This window comes from Sander vitreus, chromosome 13, assembly GCF_031162955.1.
Source record: "Sander vitreus isolate 19-12246 chromosome 13, sanVit1, whole genome shotgun sequence".
In the NCBI taxonomy this organism is placed as follows: Eukaryota; Metazoa; Chordata; class Actinopteri; order Perciformes; family Percidae; genus Sander; species Sander vitreus.
This window is the reverse complement of record NC_135867.1, coordinates 14,264,876-14,282,575: the sequence shown is the minus strand read 5'-3', so window position 1 is coordinate 14,282,575 and position 17,700 is coordinate 14,264,876. Positions and strand designations below refer to the sequence as shown.

Below are 17,700 nucleotides of genomic sequence, written 5' to 3'. Positions count from 1 at the left end.
TGACAGGTTCACTTCCAAGTTTTCACAGTATCTCATCTTTTCTGCTGAGAAGAGTTAACAAAAAAGTGGATTTAGAAGATTTTCGTTTGCTCAGCAGCTGGAGGGGTAAACTGTGTCCTCATTTCTCCCCTAGGTTGAAACATCTCCTCCTACCCGTCTTTAATATTTCCCTTTCATTTAAATGTTTTCCTGTAATTTTATGTTTTCTTCTTTTCGTGCAGGCTTTTTTTCACTTCTCATATCATTCTGTATGAAAACCCCCTCCTCTTATCTCTCTCTCTCATTCTCTATGTCTCTCTCATCCTCTCTCTCCCTGAGTGGACTAAATGGAACAGAGGCTTAAAATAGGGCTGGATCTCTCAAACTCTTCCTCCCAGCATAGACTGAGACACACTGTCAGCATCTGGCCTGCACAGCAACAGTTATTTAAACATGAGCACTGTCAGTCTCTAACCAGTGCATTTGCACTTCTCTACCCCCACTGTGTGATCAAAAGTATGTGGACACACATACATTCTCAGAACTTCTCATTTCCAAAAGCATAGACATTAATATGCTGCTATAACATCCTCCATTCTTCTTGGGAGGCACAAGATTTCCACAAGATTTTGGAATCTGGCTGCAGAGAGTTTAATGAGTTAGTGAAGTCGGCCACGTGTGTTGTTGGGTGACGAAGCATGGCTCAGTTCTTTCCTGCCATAATTTAAAACTATTTATTCAGCCTGGCTTTTTTATGTTAAAGCCTACCTTGTTGCCACAAAGCTGGAAGTACACTATTGTCTGAAATATAATAATATTATAATAATAATTTTTATTAAATTTCCCTTTATTGAAACTAAAGGACCCAGCCCAAAACAGCACCAAAGAACACAAAATGTATGCCATACTTTTGGCTGTTTCCCTCTCTCGCTGCTCTTACCCTTCGCCTCCCCTCTCAATGCATCCATCTGACTCTTTTCCTCTCTCAGTCCCTGCCACTCTCGCAGAGACTCTCTGAACCTCATTCATTCACAGCCTCCTCTCGATCCTCCTACTTTGGACGCACTCACACGTACAAACACTTCTTCCACAGATCGCCTCTCATCTATATTCTGTAGTACGCTACACCACAACATGAACAGATGGATCACATTCCTGGCTCCTGAATTATGCACATACATTTCTTGACTCAGAGAGCAAGAGAGAATAAAGAATGTGAACACACAAGCACTTCGGGCCACAGACCAATTCTCTGGATCCCACAGTGTGTGACTGGTTATCAATTTATCATTTGCTTCACTAGTTGAATGTTGCAGCTCACTCTCTGTTGCCGTTTCTGCCTCTGTGCTCCTCTCTGTCACGCTCAAGCTGGAGATAATGATCACCGATATATATAGAGAATACATCTATCCATTATCTTAGTCAGGCCAAATATCCCAGCCTGTCCATAACCAGGGGAGAATGACCCACAAACATATAAAAATAAACTTGTAATTATAGTATACAAACATGGCTACACACCTTTACCAGCTCCATGACCAGATAGAGTTCGCTGTAAGTGTCCATCTCTTCTATGAGCAGGACAATATTTGGATGTTTAACCCTGCGGAGGATGGCCACCTCGTTCTGGATCATGTGCTCCTAGAAATAAGAATTGAAACACATTTATTAAGAGGAATAAAGAGTAACTTAACACCAGGCCCTCTGTTGGTGTGATGGGTGTGGTAAGACATGTGCTCTGGTGCACCTTTAACCACACTTAATGATGTCACGGTGTACTGACACACACTGAAGTACACTTCTACATCGCTGCAGCAAGGTGAGAATTTAAACCACTGGAGGTCAGCGAAAACATGATTTTCAGATGGTGTTCACTTGCTCTTTAACTGACACAGATTTAGATTAATTAGCCTAAAAATGTTGGTGAAGGGACTCCTGTTACACTAATCCTGCATAGAAAGCGTGTAAACTGATGAATTGCAAACTGTTTAGTTATTTTTCGCGGTTCCTTAGTTTCATTGACATTGAAAAATGTAAGTAATTTTCGAAAGACCTACTTTTGTACACATATTTGAGCAGCATTCAACGCAAGTTATCTTTTTTTTGTAGTAACATTTAAGCCAAGCAACAGTATTCCTACTTGAGTGGGGTAGCCTTGCACAGTACTCTTTTGCCTTTGGAGTCATAGTTTACCTTGCCTCTGCATTTGCCCTTGTTGATGATCTTCAGAGCATACTCCCGTCCTGTGGAGTGCTCCACACATTCCCGGACGACTGCAAAGTTTCCATCGCCTAACATGCGTCCCACCTTGTAGCGGTCCGATATGTAGGACGGCACAGCTGGAACCTCATTGACTAGAACCTCAGCTGCAGGGAGGAAGAACGAGGTTTAGAGCGGCTGAGGGACTCAAGTGGTTTGTACCCTTTTTTCATGCTGATAAGGATTCATTGTACAGAGGACCTAAAGAGCTTTGTTTAAGGCTAAATAATTTACTTCTAATAACGTTGATATTGAAAAGGACATGAATGACCATGGAGATGTATTTTATTTTTCAAATTGAGTTTCAAATCAATAGAGCTCTAGTTACATCCGACAGAACTAACTGGTGGATTAAATTGCAAATGTATGCAATTAATGTTCAGTGAAATATGAATTAATTAATTGATGTATAACATTTGAGAAGGTTCTCAGGTTCCCCTAAAGGTAAATTAAATCAAAGATGAAGATGTCAGAATGAAATTGCCAAAGATCTGTGACTTAACATAAAAGAGCACTTGGTACAGAACATTCTTGGTATAACCTTCACATAATTTACCAGCACATCATTTGTAGTGTCACAGAGTTTTTTGGAGTCAGAGAGATGGTGAAAAACACCAGAGGAGGGGGAAAGTGTGAGAAAAGGAGGTGATGAGAACAGGATGTACAACACAGAGATGGGAGAGAGAGAGGGAGAGAGACGCATCAAAGGTCATGAATATGATTCAGACATGCATGGTATTTGCAAGTACACCGCCTTTGCCCACTGACGGACAGATGGGACATTCTTGTAATGATAATTTTCCTCACCTTCAGTAACAGGTCCATCCCCGTCTTCCACTGAGCTGGAAACTTTAGTGGAAGACAGAGAGGTGGAAGAACCCTGGGACCCCTGCAGAGAGGGAGAGGGGAAGACAGAGAGCAGGATGGTAATTATTGTTTTTAAATCTGTTCAATCACCAAAATAGTTTGTAATCCAATCCACACTCAACAAAACACCATGAAGCAGTCCCTTCTGCTACAATCCCAGCCAAATCAAATATGTATGTCCAAAAATAAGCAAAAGGACATTTTGCGACTCGTCTCATCCTCAGAACATCCTTAAGTCTGTCTTTGTGTTTGCATGTCTGTCTGTTTTATTGTGCTGCCCTGTGCGGTGTGTACACTGTGCTCACACAAAAAAAGCAGAACATATTTACTTAAGATACTGAGCTGAATATAAACTGGTTACTTATTAGACAGTAAACCACCTGTGTGGCCACGTTGTACAGACGATTGCATCCCAATTAGCTCCTCTACATTCACAGAACTTGAAGTCATTCCTATCTTATTTTACCATCCTTTTACTCATCACTACTACCTTTAATACCAACTAAAAACAGGTTTTGGTGACACTGATAAATGTGGACGAATACTGTCTTTCATGTGGCTGGTGAGTAGGAGGTCATTAACGGGAAAAAGAGATGTAGCGTCGGCATCTGTCTAAAGACAAAAACTCATTACGCCTTCCACCTCATAACCTTCTGTCTGGTTGTCATGGAAGCAACAAGGGCGGGGAGCGAGGAACTAGCCGGTACTGTAAATGAGAATCTTCCCCTCTATCTCTCCTATTTCTGTCTTTCCTCCACTCCTTTCCATCTTTTTGTCCTCTTCTCCAAAACCTGCTGTTGGCTTCAAATTATTTTACTACATTTTGATAATTTTATTACATAAGGGAAAAATCTTTGTGGTTTGGGAGGTTTCCAGTGCTTGAATAAATCCTGCAGGTGCAACTGGCCGTGCAGCCTGGCCAGTGATGGAAGTGGACACCATCATAATTCCTCTCAAATATAAGATGGCCAAAGTGAATTATTAACAATTGCCGTTTGCACTATAAATGGTCTGCACTGTGTGTGTGTGTGTGTGTGTATGTGTGTGTGTGTGTGTGTGTGTGTGTGTGTGATGCATGAGCCAATCTACATGTGCAACTGAGAGCAATGCATCAGCAGTTTGTTGGTGACTAATGTCTCGCTGATGATACATTTTTCTGTCATCTCTCATTTTAGTGCAGGTGTAGTAATTTTCATGCTCTCTCGTGGTGAATTCACACCACATGGTATAATTTACACGTCAATCAGTCCTGACTCCTTAGAAAAGATGAGATCCTAAAAAGTGTTGCTGAATTAATGGATGCTGCCTGTTGTTATGGTAATAACCTAGCAAGCATTTGTAACAAGGAGGCCAAATTTGGCATCAACAAATAATTCACGAAACAAAATGTTTTCAAACTTCTGAAACTGTGTCAAATTGCATCTGATATAATACTTCAGATTTTACAAAGTGGGCTTTCAACAACAGTGCAGATCAACATTTAAATTATGCAAAAATGCTTGCTGGGAACTAGAAATAATAACCTCTTATTTCAATGGTGTCCAGTCAGACTTTGATACAGCCCGGAGAGTTTGCTGTCATGGCAAAAAGTGGAAAAGGCCACCCATCATAATGACTTAGAAAACTATTTACAAAGCGGAGCTGCCCTGTATCTCTGCTCAAGTAACTGTCAGCTCGTTTACTCATCTCTACTGCTGTGACCTGAAAGCTGCCCAGGTGATGTAGCTGTGAGTCAGGCTGGATTTGGTTTATGTAATGTTATTTTTGCTCGGGCACTTATCCCAGAACAAGAAAACCCACTTAATACCCATAAAGCCGATGACCCTCATGTGATTTATCCAAAACATCCTTCTTGTGCGTTTTTATTCTCTCATGCCATCTCTTACATTTACCTCTCTTGTGCCCTTATCGCACATCCAGCCCCGTCCTTATTCGGCTTCTCATTTTGAACTCCTATCTCTCTCTTCCTGTCACCGAGGGAAACAAAATACTGTTGCTATGGAAATTGCTCACAGAGAGGAGAGAGGAGAGGCAGCTTATGAGACTTCCAGTGTGGAGACAGAAGCCTATATATGGCCATTTCCTGTCTGCAGGCTGGGAGGTAGGTTTAACCTTCTATGAACATTGTGTCTCTCTTTCCTGTGTTGAAAAACTATGAGACAGATGACATGACAGACAGAGTGAGAAAGAGACTGAGAAGCAGCGAGAGATGGAGAAAAGGAAACAAAGACATGGTAAGAAAGATGTATGGAGTCTGGTCTGGTTGATATTATATATATATTACATTTGGCAGGAACTGCCATGTTATTGTTAAACCATCCAGCTTTCTCCATGTTGCACAACACAACATACACTATTCCTAGCTCTACATCTCTACACTTTAGCTCTGGCTATGACTCACACCACAGAAAAAAACAAAAATCACTGACAAACCTTTTACATCATGGCTGGAGCCACTGCTCTTCAAATTGGCAAGGGCAACACTCAGCGACTGAATACTGATCAGCGCATAAATGTGAATTAAACAGGATTTCCATGATTGACCTTAAACGTGGAGTATTATCTCAGATGCTGACAAGTAGAAGCAGAAGTATGAAAAGGCAGTCTGTCAAGAATTCAGCATTAAAAATGCACCAAACATTTACAAAACCGACTTAAGAGTAATGCTAGCCTTGTCCCCAATGACCCTGTTTGAATCCGATTACGACACACATCCTAAAGCCGTCTTTCTTTCCAGCCCTCAGGCTGAGAGAACCAAACCTCCTCTCCAGCAGCATTTCTTGTTACTTTCACTGCCAGGCAATATACAGCAGAAGCAGGATTTTTTTGGTGGAATAAAATCTAATAAGATTTGATAGAAACATGGTACTTTGTTTTGTCCCAAGTTCCCACTCTGTCTCTCATAAGGACACAAGGTACAGGAGATAATATTTCTTGGCTCTCATTTTGGTGTCTAGACAGACAGGAAACGTAATCTATTTGACTGTCATCTGAAGAGATCAACAGTGTTTAGGGATTCTGACTTTCTGCTCTTCCAGTTGGACACAGGTAAATGTTCTAATCACGATCCTTATGCACCGCAATCCCGGGAAATCACAGGAACATGATTAAATGCTTCAGGGAAAATTTAATAGTGGGAGACTTGGGTTGCCTAAGCCAGTAAAAAAAACCACCCAGAATCGAAGCAGTGGGACAGGGGAGATGAACGCACCTCTGGGACTGAGTTTGTGTTGTAATCTCTTCTGTGCTCGGCTGAGTAAAGACATAAGTTTAACAAAGGAGAACCAATCATCATCATCGTAATCATCATCCATCTGCTGGAAATGATCTCTGTTTGTTTTTTGTATGTGATGAACATGATGAACTGTTAATCAACAGTTATGAGGAACATGAGAATAAAAACACAAAATGAAAAATTAAATGACAATGGATTTAATGATGACATCAACAAATGGAAATGAATACATTAAGCAAAGAAAATACAAATAGAAACACATGAGCCAAGAAGAGCTGGCAGCCTTGCATGACAAAAATTACAATATGGCCAGGTTATTAAATTTTTATATTTACATATCTTACATGTATGTAAATGGCAGTGCAAAATGTCATGTTACCGACTAAAGATATGTAAATATGAGCCGAATTTCAATCATTTGTGAACAATTTGAAGGAATAAAATGTTCAAGAAACAATGTTTAATTTAAGCTGCAATTGCTAAATCTTCCACAGTTCCTCATGTGCTGCAGCCAGTCTTTTTGGCAGATACAGAAACAAAAATTGGACAAGCCATCTAATGACATCAACACAACAGGAAATAAGAAATATAATACATCCAGATACAAACTTTAGTAGCAACACACTCACATGAATGAAATGAGACAATAATTAACCTTCATAATACACACCTTCAGTTTGCTCCCTCTTTCACTTAGACACACACACACACACACACAATTTAATTATGAATCACCCAAAACCAAATATGGACGGTAATGTGAGATTGAGCATGCAATTCAATGGATTACGGACGTGAATGACTCAGTGGTGAGAGGAGGATGTAGGTGACATACTACGATTGAAAATTAGCACTTTCTTTCTCTCATACGCTCCCACAAACAGCTACTTGACTGAATCACAACTGTTGTATTGGCATCACAGACCTTCTGTTTGTCTTTCCTTTAATGTGTTGGTCACTACTCTCTGCGTAGTTTTTTTTACGATTTAATTCCCCATCTGTTTTTTTTTTTGTTTTTTTTAAATCTAATGAAGGAAACAGACAGAAGAGCTGGCACTTCCCCAGCTCATTCGATTCATCTGTACGTGCTTTAGAGCGGTTATTGTATTGACAGAAAACGAAATCTAGGGTGTGTTTCTACGTGGATCCGTGTGTCTGTAGGTATAATATAAAATACTAAAGCAATATGAATATGGAAAGCTAGGGTGCTCTTAGTGAGGCAAGTGGTCCTAAAAGGACTCTAAGAAGAAAAGGAGAAGAGGGGGATGGATGGCATCATTAATGTAGACCAGTCTTTCATGCTTTCGTTGCTAATTCATTAAAACGGGTCACACTAGCATGCACCAAATGCATAAAACACATAACATGTGCAAGTGTGCATCGAGCTGATGTCTACTGCCTGTGCACAAGTGTGGATTTCATGTATAAAAGTGTTTCCTGAAACATACATGAACGTATAAGTGATTCTGTGTGCAATTGCCATGAAGTTGTGTGCCCGTCTGAGTGCTTGCAGCAATGTATGTGTGAAAGGGAAAAGCCACAGTGCAATGCTATGGCTGTGTATTCTGCTCAGGGATATAGGTTAGGATGGTCTGAGCTATGCGAGCAACCTACATCAGGCAGCAAAGTGCCTCTTAGTGTTTAAATGCAGGGTCCAGCGAGGTGAACTATTTAAATGCTTTGCTCGTAGTAGGTCACTGAGGCTCTGTGGCTGCTGAGAAGATGGATTTATGGTAGCTTTCAATGCTTTGTAGACTGAAATTTCTAAAATATTTCAATCATTTTTTTAGCCCCAGATGTTCTTTTAAGATTCAGCTTTCATTTGAAAGAAAAGGGTTATTTCTGAGTCCTGGTTTGGTTAGATTGAGTTATGCGTTTTAAGTTTAATGGGTGAGAAAGTTACGCACTTCCCATTGTAAGCATAACAATAAAACGATTTGGATGTGTGTACTCTATATTTGTGATTATTCATGCATGATTACACAGAGTTGACATAAAGGGAGAGGAAATGTCCAAATATAGTGTCAGAAACTTGGCGCCTACTTCTCAAAGAAGCTAAGCATTAATTTACAAGGGAAATGATGGAATATAATTTCTCCCTGTGAAGTTAATGGGGGGGGGGTGAGAATGGATGAGATGTGTAGTAAAAGAGAAATTAGAAACTGTCAGGGAAGGAAGGGATAGAGGGAGAATTGCAAACAGGGCAGATAGAAAAAGTAAGTGGAGGAGAGAATTACACCATCATATAGCTGAAGTGTGTGAAGAGGAGAGATAAAGGGCTGTAAGGCATCCTTCCTTCCTTCCAGCCAAGCCATTGCAGGCTTAGTACAGAGTGTCAGCGAGTACAAAGTCCCAAATAATCTCTTGTTGAGAAATACACGCTCATGAAACTCTGTAAAGCTAGAATTTAACAGCAGTATCACTGAGGTCAGGATTGCACTACGAAGCTAATTTGAGAAGGCTGATGAGACAGAAGCAAAAAGACAGGCAGTGTGGTTGAACGTGGAGAGGAAGGGGACAATTCATTTTTTTTCTCCCTTTTCTCATTACGTCTGGTTAGCCCTCCTTCACCTCTCTAACCCCGACTTTCCGCATCTCTCTCTGAAACTGTGGAAATGATCCGGGAGGAAAGAACAGAGCAGCAGGAACTGGGCACTGTAATTGTCTGTATAAACTGCCCTGGATGTATCCATTCAGAGACAAGTAGACAGAAAGAAAGAGAGTTTATAAATGTGTGTACTTGTCGACCTCTTTCCCTTTCAACACTGAAATCTATGGTGACCCACTTTCATTTTACAGATAACTGTGGAAGTTCCAGTGCACCTTGTTCTGTTCTCAACCCAAATCTGATTTGTTACTAATCTGACCCTAGCTGCCCTTAATATCCCATCAATATAACCTCATCACTGATGGATTCAGAAGCCGAAGGGCCAGAATCTCCATCCATTAATTCTTCCTGGCACATCGAATGTAGCACGAGACTGAAGCTACTGAGCCCCAGAGATGAATTATATATGCTATGCTGAGTTTAGCTCATACACACTCATTTGTGTACAGAAATGATTCACAAACCACTCAATATTCTGTGTCTTATTAAAACGTATTGACTCCAACACCATTCTTGCCTATTCTTCCCTAAAAAAAAGCACCAATAAATAGCTCAATAATTACTAAATAAAGCATAGCTACACCCCTGCTGTCAGGTAGAAACACACATGCTTAGTATGCTTTGCTTAGTCACACAAGACATGTGCAGGCAGAAGTACGAGTATTTGTTTACAAGTGAGAAGATACTAAATCAGCAGCAGGCTTAGAGTTCCTGCAAATTAAAGAGCCGCTGCGACAAAAACCGAGCCCGATTAGGATTTCAAGCTGATATTAAAGCTCACCATAGTCACTATCAAGGACTGGATTAACCAATACTTTGATCTTGAACACATGCTCACACACAAACACACAACAACCCTCTAATGTGGAAGTCAAGGTTTTTCCATTTGAGTTGCATGCTCCCTATCTGCACAATAGTATTTTCTCTTCAGTGACTACCAGCTTTACAGTGTACATACATAGTGTGTTTGCATCTCATATCTGTTAGCTACAGATTATGCACACAAAAATACATTATGATTTTTAGATGTAACCCTTGTGTTGTCCTTTGGGTCACCGAGACCCCACGGGGACCCCAAAGCTCAACGCCAGGCCAATACAAAACGTCAAATAAACTGGACGGGTCCCGGTGACCCGAAGGACAACACAAGGGTTATTTTTTTTTAAACCCAGGTCAATGACAATACATGATGAAAAGATGACTGAAATAATCTGATTTCTAATATAAAATGTGTTTCTAAATTATTTTCACAAAAGGACATGTACAAAATGACATGACTTGATAAAAATATATTCATAATAATAATCCTAGATCAGCAGTCGGTACTGATTGGGTCTTCTTGTTTTTACTGTTGGTGGCTAAGAGAGGATGCAATCCAATTTTTCACAGAATTGAAAACAGACATGAAGATTGGAGCTCACAAAGCCAACCATCAGTCTCATTTTTAGATCAGATACTGCACAAATTACTGAGTGGCAGATATCTAAAAGTCAGTCATAGCATCATTCATTGTTGAGCTACCAAAGGCAGATAGAGTTCTCCACAAGGAACAAAGACATATGGGTCAGCATGTGTGGGAATGTGACAGAAAATCTGAGTAAAATGAGGAATTTCCCTTGAAAATGTATTAACACTGGATAAGAGCTGTAACATTAGAGGATCCTAACATGAGCCTGCCATTCTTGGAATCCCAGAGCAGCACTGCGTGATGTCAAAGGTCATTGCCCCACCCCTTCTGAGACACTAAAGATGTTGGGATGTTGTGGTTTCTTCGTATTTCTAGTGATTCTAAGATGTAGTCGGCCTATGCTCAGTCACGGATTTGTCCTTTTCCTGAGAACATAGAGGAAATGTGTTATAAAATTTAGTGTCACTAAATGTTATGGTCTGTGTGTGTGTGTGTGTGTGTGTGTGTGTGTGTGTGTGTGTGTGTGTGTGTGTACATGTTTTCTTGTCTTACCCGGCGTTGGCTGAGGCTGCCTGGGCTGGTCGGGGAGGGGCTGGGAGATTTTCCCGAATGAGGAGTGGACAGCTGACTGGCCGGCGTCCCATTCACTGGAGGGAGAAAACGAGAGAGAAAATGGAACAGGGTGCATGAGATGGGTGAGAAATATTGAAATCTAGATGATTCTTTAAATGTGAACATGTGTTTTTTAGAACAGTTTTATTTCTGAGTGACTAGCAGCAGCCCACACTTCCGCCATCAGCATCTCTCCATTCACATGAATGAGGTGGAGGAGGAGGAGGAGGAGGATAGCAAGAGGGGGAGTAAGAGAGAAAGGAAAAGAGCACTGAAGTCCACACTGTTATTTTTATTTTTTTTTACTTCCGCCAAAATCAAATCTGTTGCTGAAACAAGCCAGTCAAACCTAAACCTTTAAACATACGGGCACGGAATAATTACAGCATGTTCCAGGCTTCAAGCACATGGCTGGAAGTCAACACAACACCAGGCTGTCCTCATTTTCAACCAGATTCTCTATGCACCTGTGACCTCGGCTCGGTCTACTTTTCCAGCTGCAGCACAGCACAAAACACCCGACGGCACCACCTCATTAAACAAGAACACTTGATTAATCAACGCTGAGCCTGAATCCTGTGTGTGGTCAAGCAAAAGCCAGATTTTTTAAAAAGCCTAACGGCACCATTAACCTGCACACAAAACATGAGCCTGTTTTTGGTCCGACTGAAAACATAGGTTGTTGTCTCTTGGCAACAAGACACTGCTTCACCTCAAGTCAACTCAAGGCTGTCCAACATGAAACTGCAGTAATTGGAGAATGCATATTTGGTAACAGAAACAATTGCTTATTCCTTGACAGGAGGTATATGTCATTTGGGAATGAGAAGCTCCTGGTGAAAATCAGTTTTGATGGTCTTTATGATTGAACTTCAACTGGTTAAATAAATGATGTGACTTCTAGGGTGGTGAAAGGTATTTAAAGTACACTGAGATATGGCCAACTCCTCCATAGTATTAAGAGAAAACAATGTAAATATAAAAGATCGACTGTACAAATACAAAAAACAGATTCATAATTTTGTTTCCATTTTCAATAATAATGTCATCAATTACTGCCATTTCGAGCATTTAGGGTAAGTATAGCTACATGTAAACAATGTTTCATTTGAAGTCTCCACCTAATAATATTTTAAGAGAGCACCCTTTTTGAAGCAGCAGAGAAGTGAAACCTGTGGGAGCAAAGTGGACCAATCACTGTTTAATGTTTATTCCTTTGCCGAGATCAAAGAACTTTCAGAATTATTCAAGACAAAGGAGATAAAGCCCACGGTAGACTCATATAGCACCGACTGCCACTGCATTAGTAGCCTATTCTTATTTTCTAAACGGGGCCATGAAAAATAAAATAAAGACACTGCTATTGTTCAAGCAATTGCTGGACATTTTCATTGATGAAATTCAGCATCAGCGTTACGCACACGGAGAGACACTCCTTCCGGTTACACAACGGTAAGCGTTAACATTAAAAGACATCTCTCATTAACGTCATGCTACAAAGTCAAAGGTTTTCAAAGTCGCATCCGTGGAAAAAACAACCGGCTTATGTATTTAGGCACTGTCGGGAGACAATTACAAACGCCGTTTACGTAAAAGCCGATGAAAATATGGCGTTTTAGGTCCCTACCTTCCACTTCCAGCATGATGGAAAAACACAGTGATAATCCAACGCGGGATAAAGAGAAAAAGAAGAAGAACAGCACCTCTGCACGCGCTCCGTGTGATAGTAAACTGCGGTGAATGGAAGAGACGGAGCAGAGCTGTACTACACAGGGAGGCGAGGCTGCTTGCGCAAACTCTGACGCGCACCGGGAGAGAGAGAGAGAGAGAGAGAGAGAGAGAGAGAGAGAGAGAGAGAGAGAGAGAGAGAGAGAGAGAGAGAGAGAGAGAGAGAGAGAGAGAGAGAGAGGATTTATTCTGTCCGAATATTTGGACACATTGTATTTTTATGTTTTGGCAACATTGTTATTGAAACTTGCATGTCAATAAAGCCCCTTTCATTTGAAAATTGACTTAAATTGAGAGAGAGCGATCGAGAGAGCGAGAGAGCGAGAGAGAGAGAGAGAGAGAGAGAGAGAGAGAGAGAGAGAGAGACAGGGTAGAAGCAAAAAAAATACATCTATGATTTGCACATTTTTGGCTTTTTACTTCCAATAGATAATTCGATTTAGAGAATTGCATTGAGCTTTTGAACTGGGAGATAAACTGGGAGAATTAGTCCAGATAGAGAGAATATACAGTAGAGAGAGTTGTTTAAGGAGACTGGGATGGTCAGGGGGAGGCAGCCTGTCCTACATGGACTTTGAAGGCTCTATTGTTCGTTGTCCAAACATCCTCAAGAAACAAATGCTGCTATTTTTAAAGTGAATATTTTCACCCAAATCAACAGCTATAGAGGCTGCATGCTCTGCATTTTAGGGGTTTTCTTATTCCTGCAGTTATCTGGCCAAGATAGAAGATGGAAAGTCGTGTTGAGGTATTTGCAAAGCAGCTTGACGGTTGAATGCAGAAAGATAATCAGAAATGTAATGTTTTAGAAAAGAATGACCAAGAGTTTGAAGCAGCTGTACAGCCATTTAATAGTAGGGTGGGTGGTCAGATCCCCAACGTAATGCTTTCTTTCTATATTCTTCTTGCATCAACAGTCAACACACATGGAGAGATCCGGTGAGGAAAAAGATACTAATTTAACCAGAATAGAATGCAGCAACAAAAGATCATGTGTTTTGGCTTCTTTCCCACCTGCTGTGTTAAATGGCTGCACAAAACTTCACAAGGAAGCTGTGCTAGCAATGAATATGGAAAAGGACCCCATGTGTTGGCCCTGTGTGATGTGCTGGATCATACATAGGCTACATATTGTGATATGAATCATGAAATACACGCTCATAACACTCTGTAAAGCTAGAATTTAAACGGCAGTATCACTCAGGATTGCACTACAAAGCTAATTTGTGAAGGCTGATGAGAAAAGTTGTCGGAAGCAAAAAGACAGGCAGTGTGGTTGAATGAATGAATTATATAAAAAAAAAAAATAGTAGATATGAAGCTAAAATTAGGCTACTTTTGACCAAACAGGAGTTGTAATATTTTTATGCAAAAGAAGTGTGCTGTTTGTTTTTTTATTCTCCATCCTAACACATAATAGTCCTAATGGATTAATTAGTCTAATTCATGCTCTTCCTCGTACATTGCTTATCATATGTGCTCTGTATCACATCATCACACCTTCATTATAAGAATCACACCTTTTTATACACTCACTGTATAGTAAAGATGGAGCATGTATAATGACAAAAGCAAACCAATATGGTTCTTAATATAAACATATGATAATATATGGAAGTTCGTGATGGGTCTATAAGGGCTGTCCAAAGGTATTCTGGGAAATTCAACTCGTGAAATACATGAGTTTAGCTGAAGTATGCCTCATGACACGTTTGGGATAATTGCTTCTACATAGGCAAAACTTAAACATCACATATTTATGATGATTGAAAGAGTGGATTTTTTTCATAGAAACAAAGCTGCCTGGATGCATGTCATTATCCTGCTGCTAATTTGTTTTTCTTGCTGCCTGTTAATCTGTTATTTGTCACGGTCCCTGTGCTTATCAGAAGAAAAAAAACCCCTCAGTTTTCAGAAAGTAAACTTGTACCCTTCATGAAGGCTATAGACATGCGATTGCAGTTCAGACTGTCACAGCAGCTAATCCGCTGGAGATACACTGGATTTATATGTGGGGTCAGCCGCCCTGCACACTTCACCATAAAGTCTCTCCCGTCATACGAAGTTGCTCGTGAGAGAAAGAGAAAGGTGAGACCCTGAAGTGATGCTTGCTGACACCATCTGCACCTCCCTGTTAATTTTAGCTGACATGAGGCGTCAGAGGAGAGCAGCGAGACAGATGGCGATACAGGGAGAGAAAGTATGTACGAGTGCAAATTGTTTTCTCACATTATTTTCAGTCTGTGTCTACATAGGCACTCAGCTGGGGTTGTGAGATCATCCCAGAATGAAGCTCGAGTGATGACAATGTCAGGCTGACACGCAGCAACCTGCCCACACAGACACACAAACCAGAGAGAACATAATGCCACACCAGACCCTCCACAATATGAGTGTGGATACCTGAAAGATGTCTCTGTTACCTCGAAATTGAAAGGTGACTGATATTGTATTTAATAGCGTCGTAATCAACGGAGGTCGGTCAGAAAAAGTCAAGATCTGATCTGGATCTTAAGATATATTTTATAAAGGTAATTCGGATATCATTATCCACATTAAGGACCCAGCACAGATTTTTCAAAGTCTTCTAAGTTTTAATGTGAGTTAAGCATGTTAGGTCTTATATTTTATTTTAAGATTTAATCCGGGGAAATTCATTACTGTATGATGCATTTTAGTAGCACGTTTTCACTCACTTTGCTCATCATTTATAGCAGAATTGAATACTGCGTACATCATTAGATAAAGACCTGTGATTCATCAACTACATTAGACCTACAGTATGATTCACCTACCAAACATACCAATAACACATAAGTCTGGATGTTTTTCAATAACAACAAGGACGGAGAGTTCAATTGTGCCTGTGCTGGGAAGCAATTTTGTTTTATTACTGCATTTCTAAATTGATTCAGCATATTTCTCAGAAGGCTTGTGTTCTTGAAACTGACTAGACGAGAATAGTAGTGTATGTCTAGTCTAACAAAGCAAAAGTTTCACAGTCCTTTTTCATTTCATCATCTGACAGTTTTAGAGTTTTATCCATAATTTGCAATAGAAACATTTTCCTTTATTTTACATCTTTTCCTCTCAATTTTGGAAGCATAAGTAATATTTTACGCTGACATTTCTTTCCACATTTGTCACCGTGATGCAATAAATGGGCCGAGGTACTCGCACATTAAACACATGAATGACTGTGATTACTTAGTTTCATAAAAAAAAAAAAAAACTTTAGTTATAAAGCTTTTTTCTGGGTTTTTAGGTTTAATATTTCAACAATTGAAATCTTTTTTGAAACGTTACATACGCATAGTAAATCTTGTTTTGGATTTTCGTTAAATACAACCCAAATTTCATATCACTTTTGAAAATTTTTGTGTAGATGCGTCAATGTCAGTGTCAATGTCCAATGTTACAAAACAACTGTCTCTTGTGTTAGTCACACCAGTCTGTCCGTCCCCCCACACTTCTCCTCACTGGTGTAGAGGTCGAACACACACAATGAGGAGCAGCGAGACACGCAGAAGGACAACAGGTGGTGTTTGACAGCACATGTGCTGTGTTACATGCTTTCTCACTCTACCCCGTCTCTCTCTCTTTCACTATCTCAGACAAAATGCTTCACGCTTCACATCTTCTCTGTGCGGCGCCTTCAGTCCAGATTTTTAGATGTGATAAAGAATATTTTGAATGCCTGTGTTGGCTGAATGGAAAATGAATATGGCACTTCAAGGCTGCTTTTTTCAAACACCTGAAGACCTGCAGACCTGCAGCAAGGTTTAAAATTAATGGTGTTGTGTATTGTGCTCTGTGAATAAATCCTACAAGCGCTGGTTTCTAAAGTTTCTAGTCTGCGTCTATACTTTGAATTCCATTGCCAAGATCTCAGATAAAAAGGTTTTGAGTGTAGCTGCAATCAAATAACTGACGGATGCAGCGATAACATTTTGAATACTTAATCATCTTTTATCTAAATGCATTATTCTGCAGAGTTAATGGGCTAAAAACCCTACATTATTATATTTAATACAATGAACACAGTGATGTAACAAACCACACTGCTCTGTTTTGGCTGGAGTGCCATCAATTAAGGTTAATATCTTTCTGGTTTACAAAAGATTAACATGTTGTTAGTGTTTTAAGGTGCATAAGACAACATTAAGGGATAGTGTGGTTGGATAAGGTAGTCCTACTTATCCATGGTCAGTGTATTACCTACACTAGATGGCGGCCATGAATTATTATAATGTATTTGTTAATTAATAGATTTATCTGTAACAAGAATTGTTCCGTTTCTTTCCCATATCACACTCGTCTTGAGATTTCTATCTTTTCAGTGCTGGACTCCAGTGAGGCCTTCTTGTGAACACATGGAATAACAGAATGGGCATGTCTATAAGCTATGTGGTACAGCACACAGTATCAGCTGTTGTTGAGCATAATTCTAGGACAAATTGTCCTCAATGGAAGGGGGCATGGTGTGTTTTTAAAGCAAAACAACAACTAAGTAACTAATATTGACTGTTAACAGTCAGGCTTCAAACAGCAGATCAATCAGATATTTGTCATTTCCTTCTCGCTTCACTCTGACCTCTTTATGTACCAAAAGTGAGGATGTTTTCGTGGATAAATACAGTGTGGTACACAACAGTCAACAGCAATCTGGGAACATCTGATGATGTTAAGTGGAGGAAACAGTGCCAGAAGGGGAACATTTGTCAGAAGTGAAAATGTCGGGACGGTCTGTCTCAGGGATCCAGCGAAGAACGAGCGTCAGTCAGCTCCGTTCTCCACTGCAGGCCATGTCACAGGAAGTCACTGCCATATATGGCTGTCACAGACTATTGTGTCTGTAGCTATATGCTCCTACTGTGCTATGTTTCCATGGCAACCAAGACGAGTCAGTCTTTTTCCCCTCCTCTGTCTCAGTGTCTTGTTCTCTCTCTCTCTCTCTCTCTCTCTCTCTCTCTCTCTCTCTCTCTCTCTCTCTCATACACTTTC

General features: G+C 40.2%; 1 protein-coding gene across 4 annotated transcripts in view; it reads right to left on the bottom strand.

Annotated features, from left to right (window-relative positions):
• Nucleotides 1-17,700, bottom strand: part of dclk1a (doublecortin-like kinase 1a) — a 42,513-nt gene that overhangs the window by 4,074 nt on the left and 20,739 nt on the right. For 3 of the 4 annotated variants that reach the window (XM_078265815.1, XM_078265812.1, XM_078265814.1), the window contains exons 5-8: nt 10,909-11,003; nt 3,046-3,127; nt 2,173-2,345; nt 1,501-1,620 (exon numbers count right to left, since the gene is read on the bottom strand). In XM_078265815.1, coding sequence (XP_078121941.1) covers nt 1,501-1,620; nt 2,173-2,345; nt 3,046-3,127; nt 10,909-11,003 — 470 coding nt within the window. Of the gene's footprint in view, nt 1-1,500; nt 1,621-2,172; nt 2,346-3,045; nt 3,128-10,908; nt 11,004-12,595; nt 12,760-17,700 lie in introns of those variants that run through there. The other variant, XM_078265816.1, reaches the window with a different exon arrangement.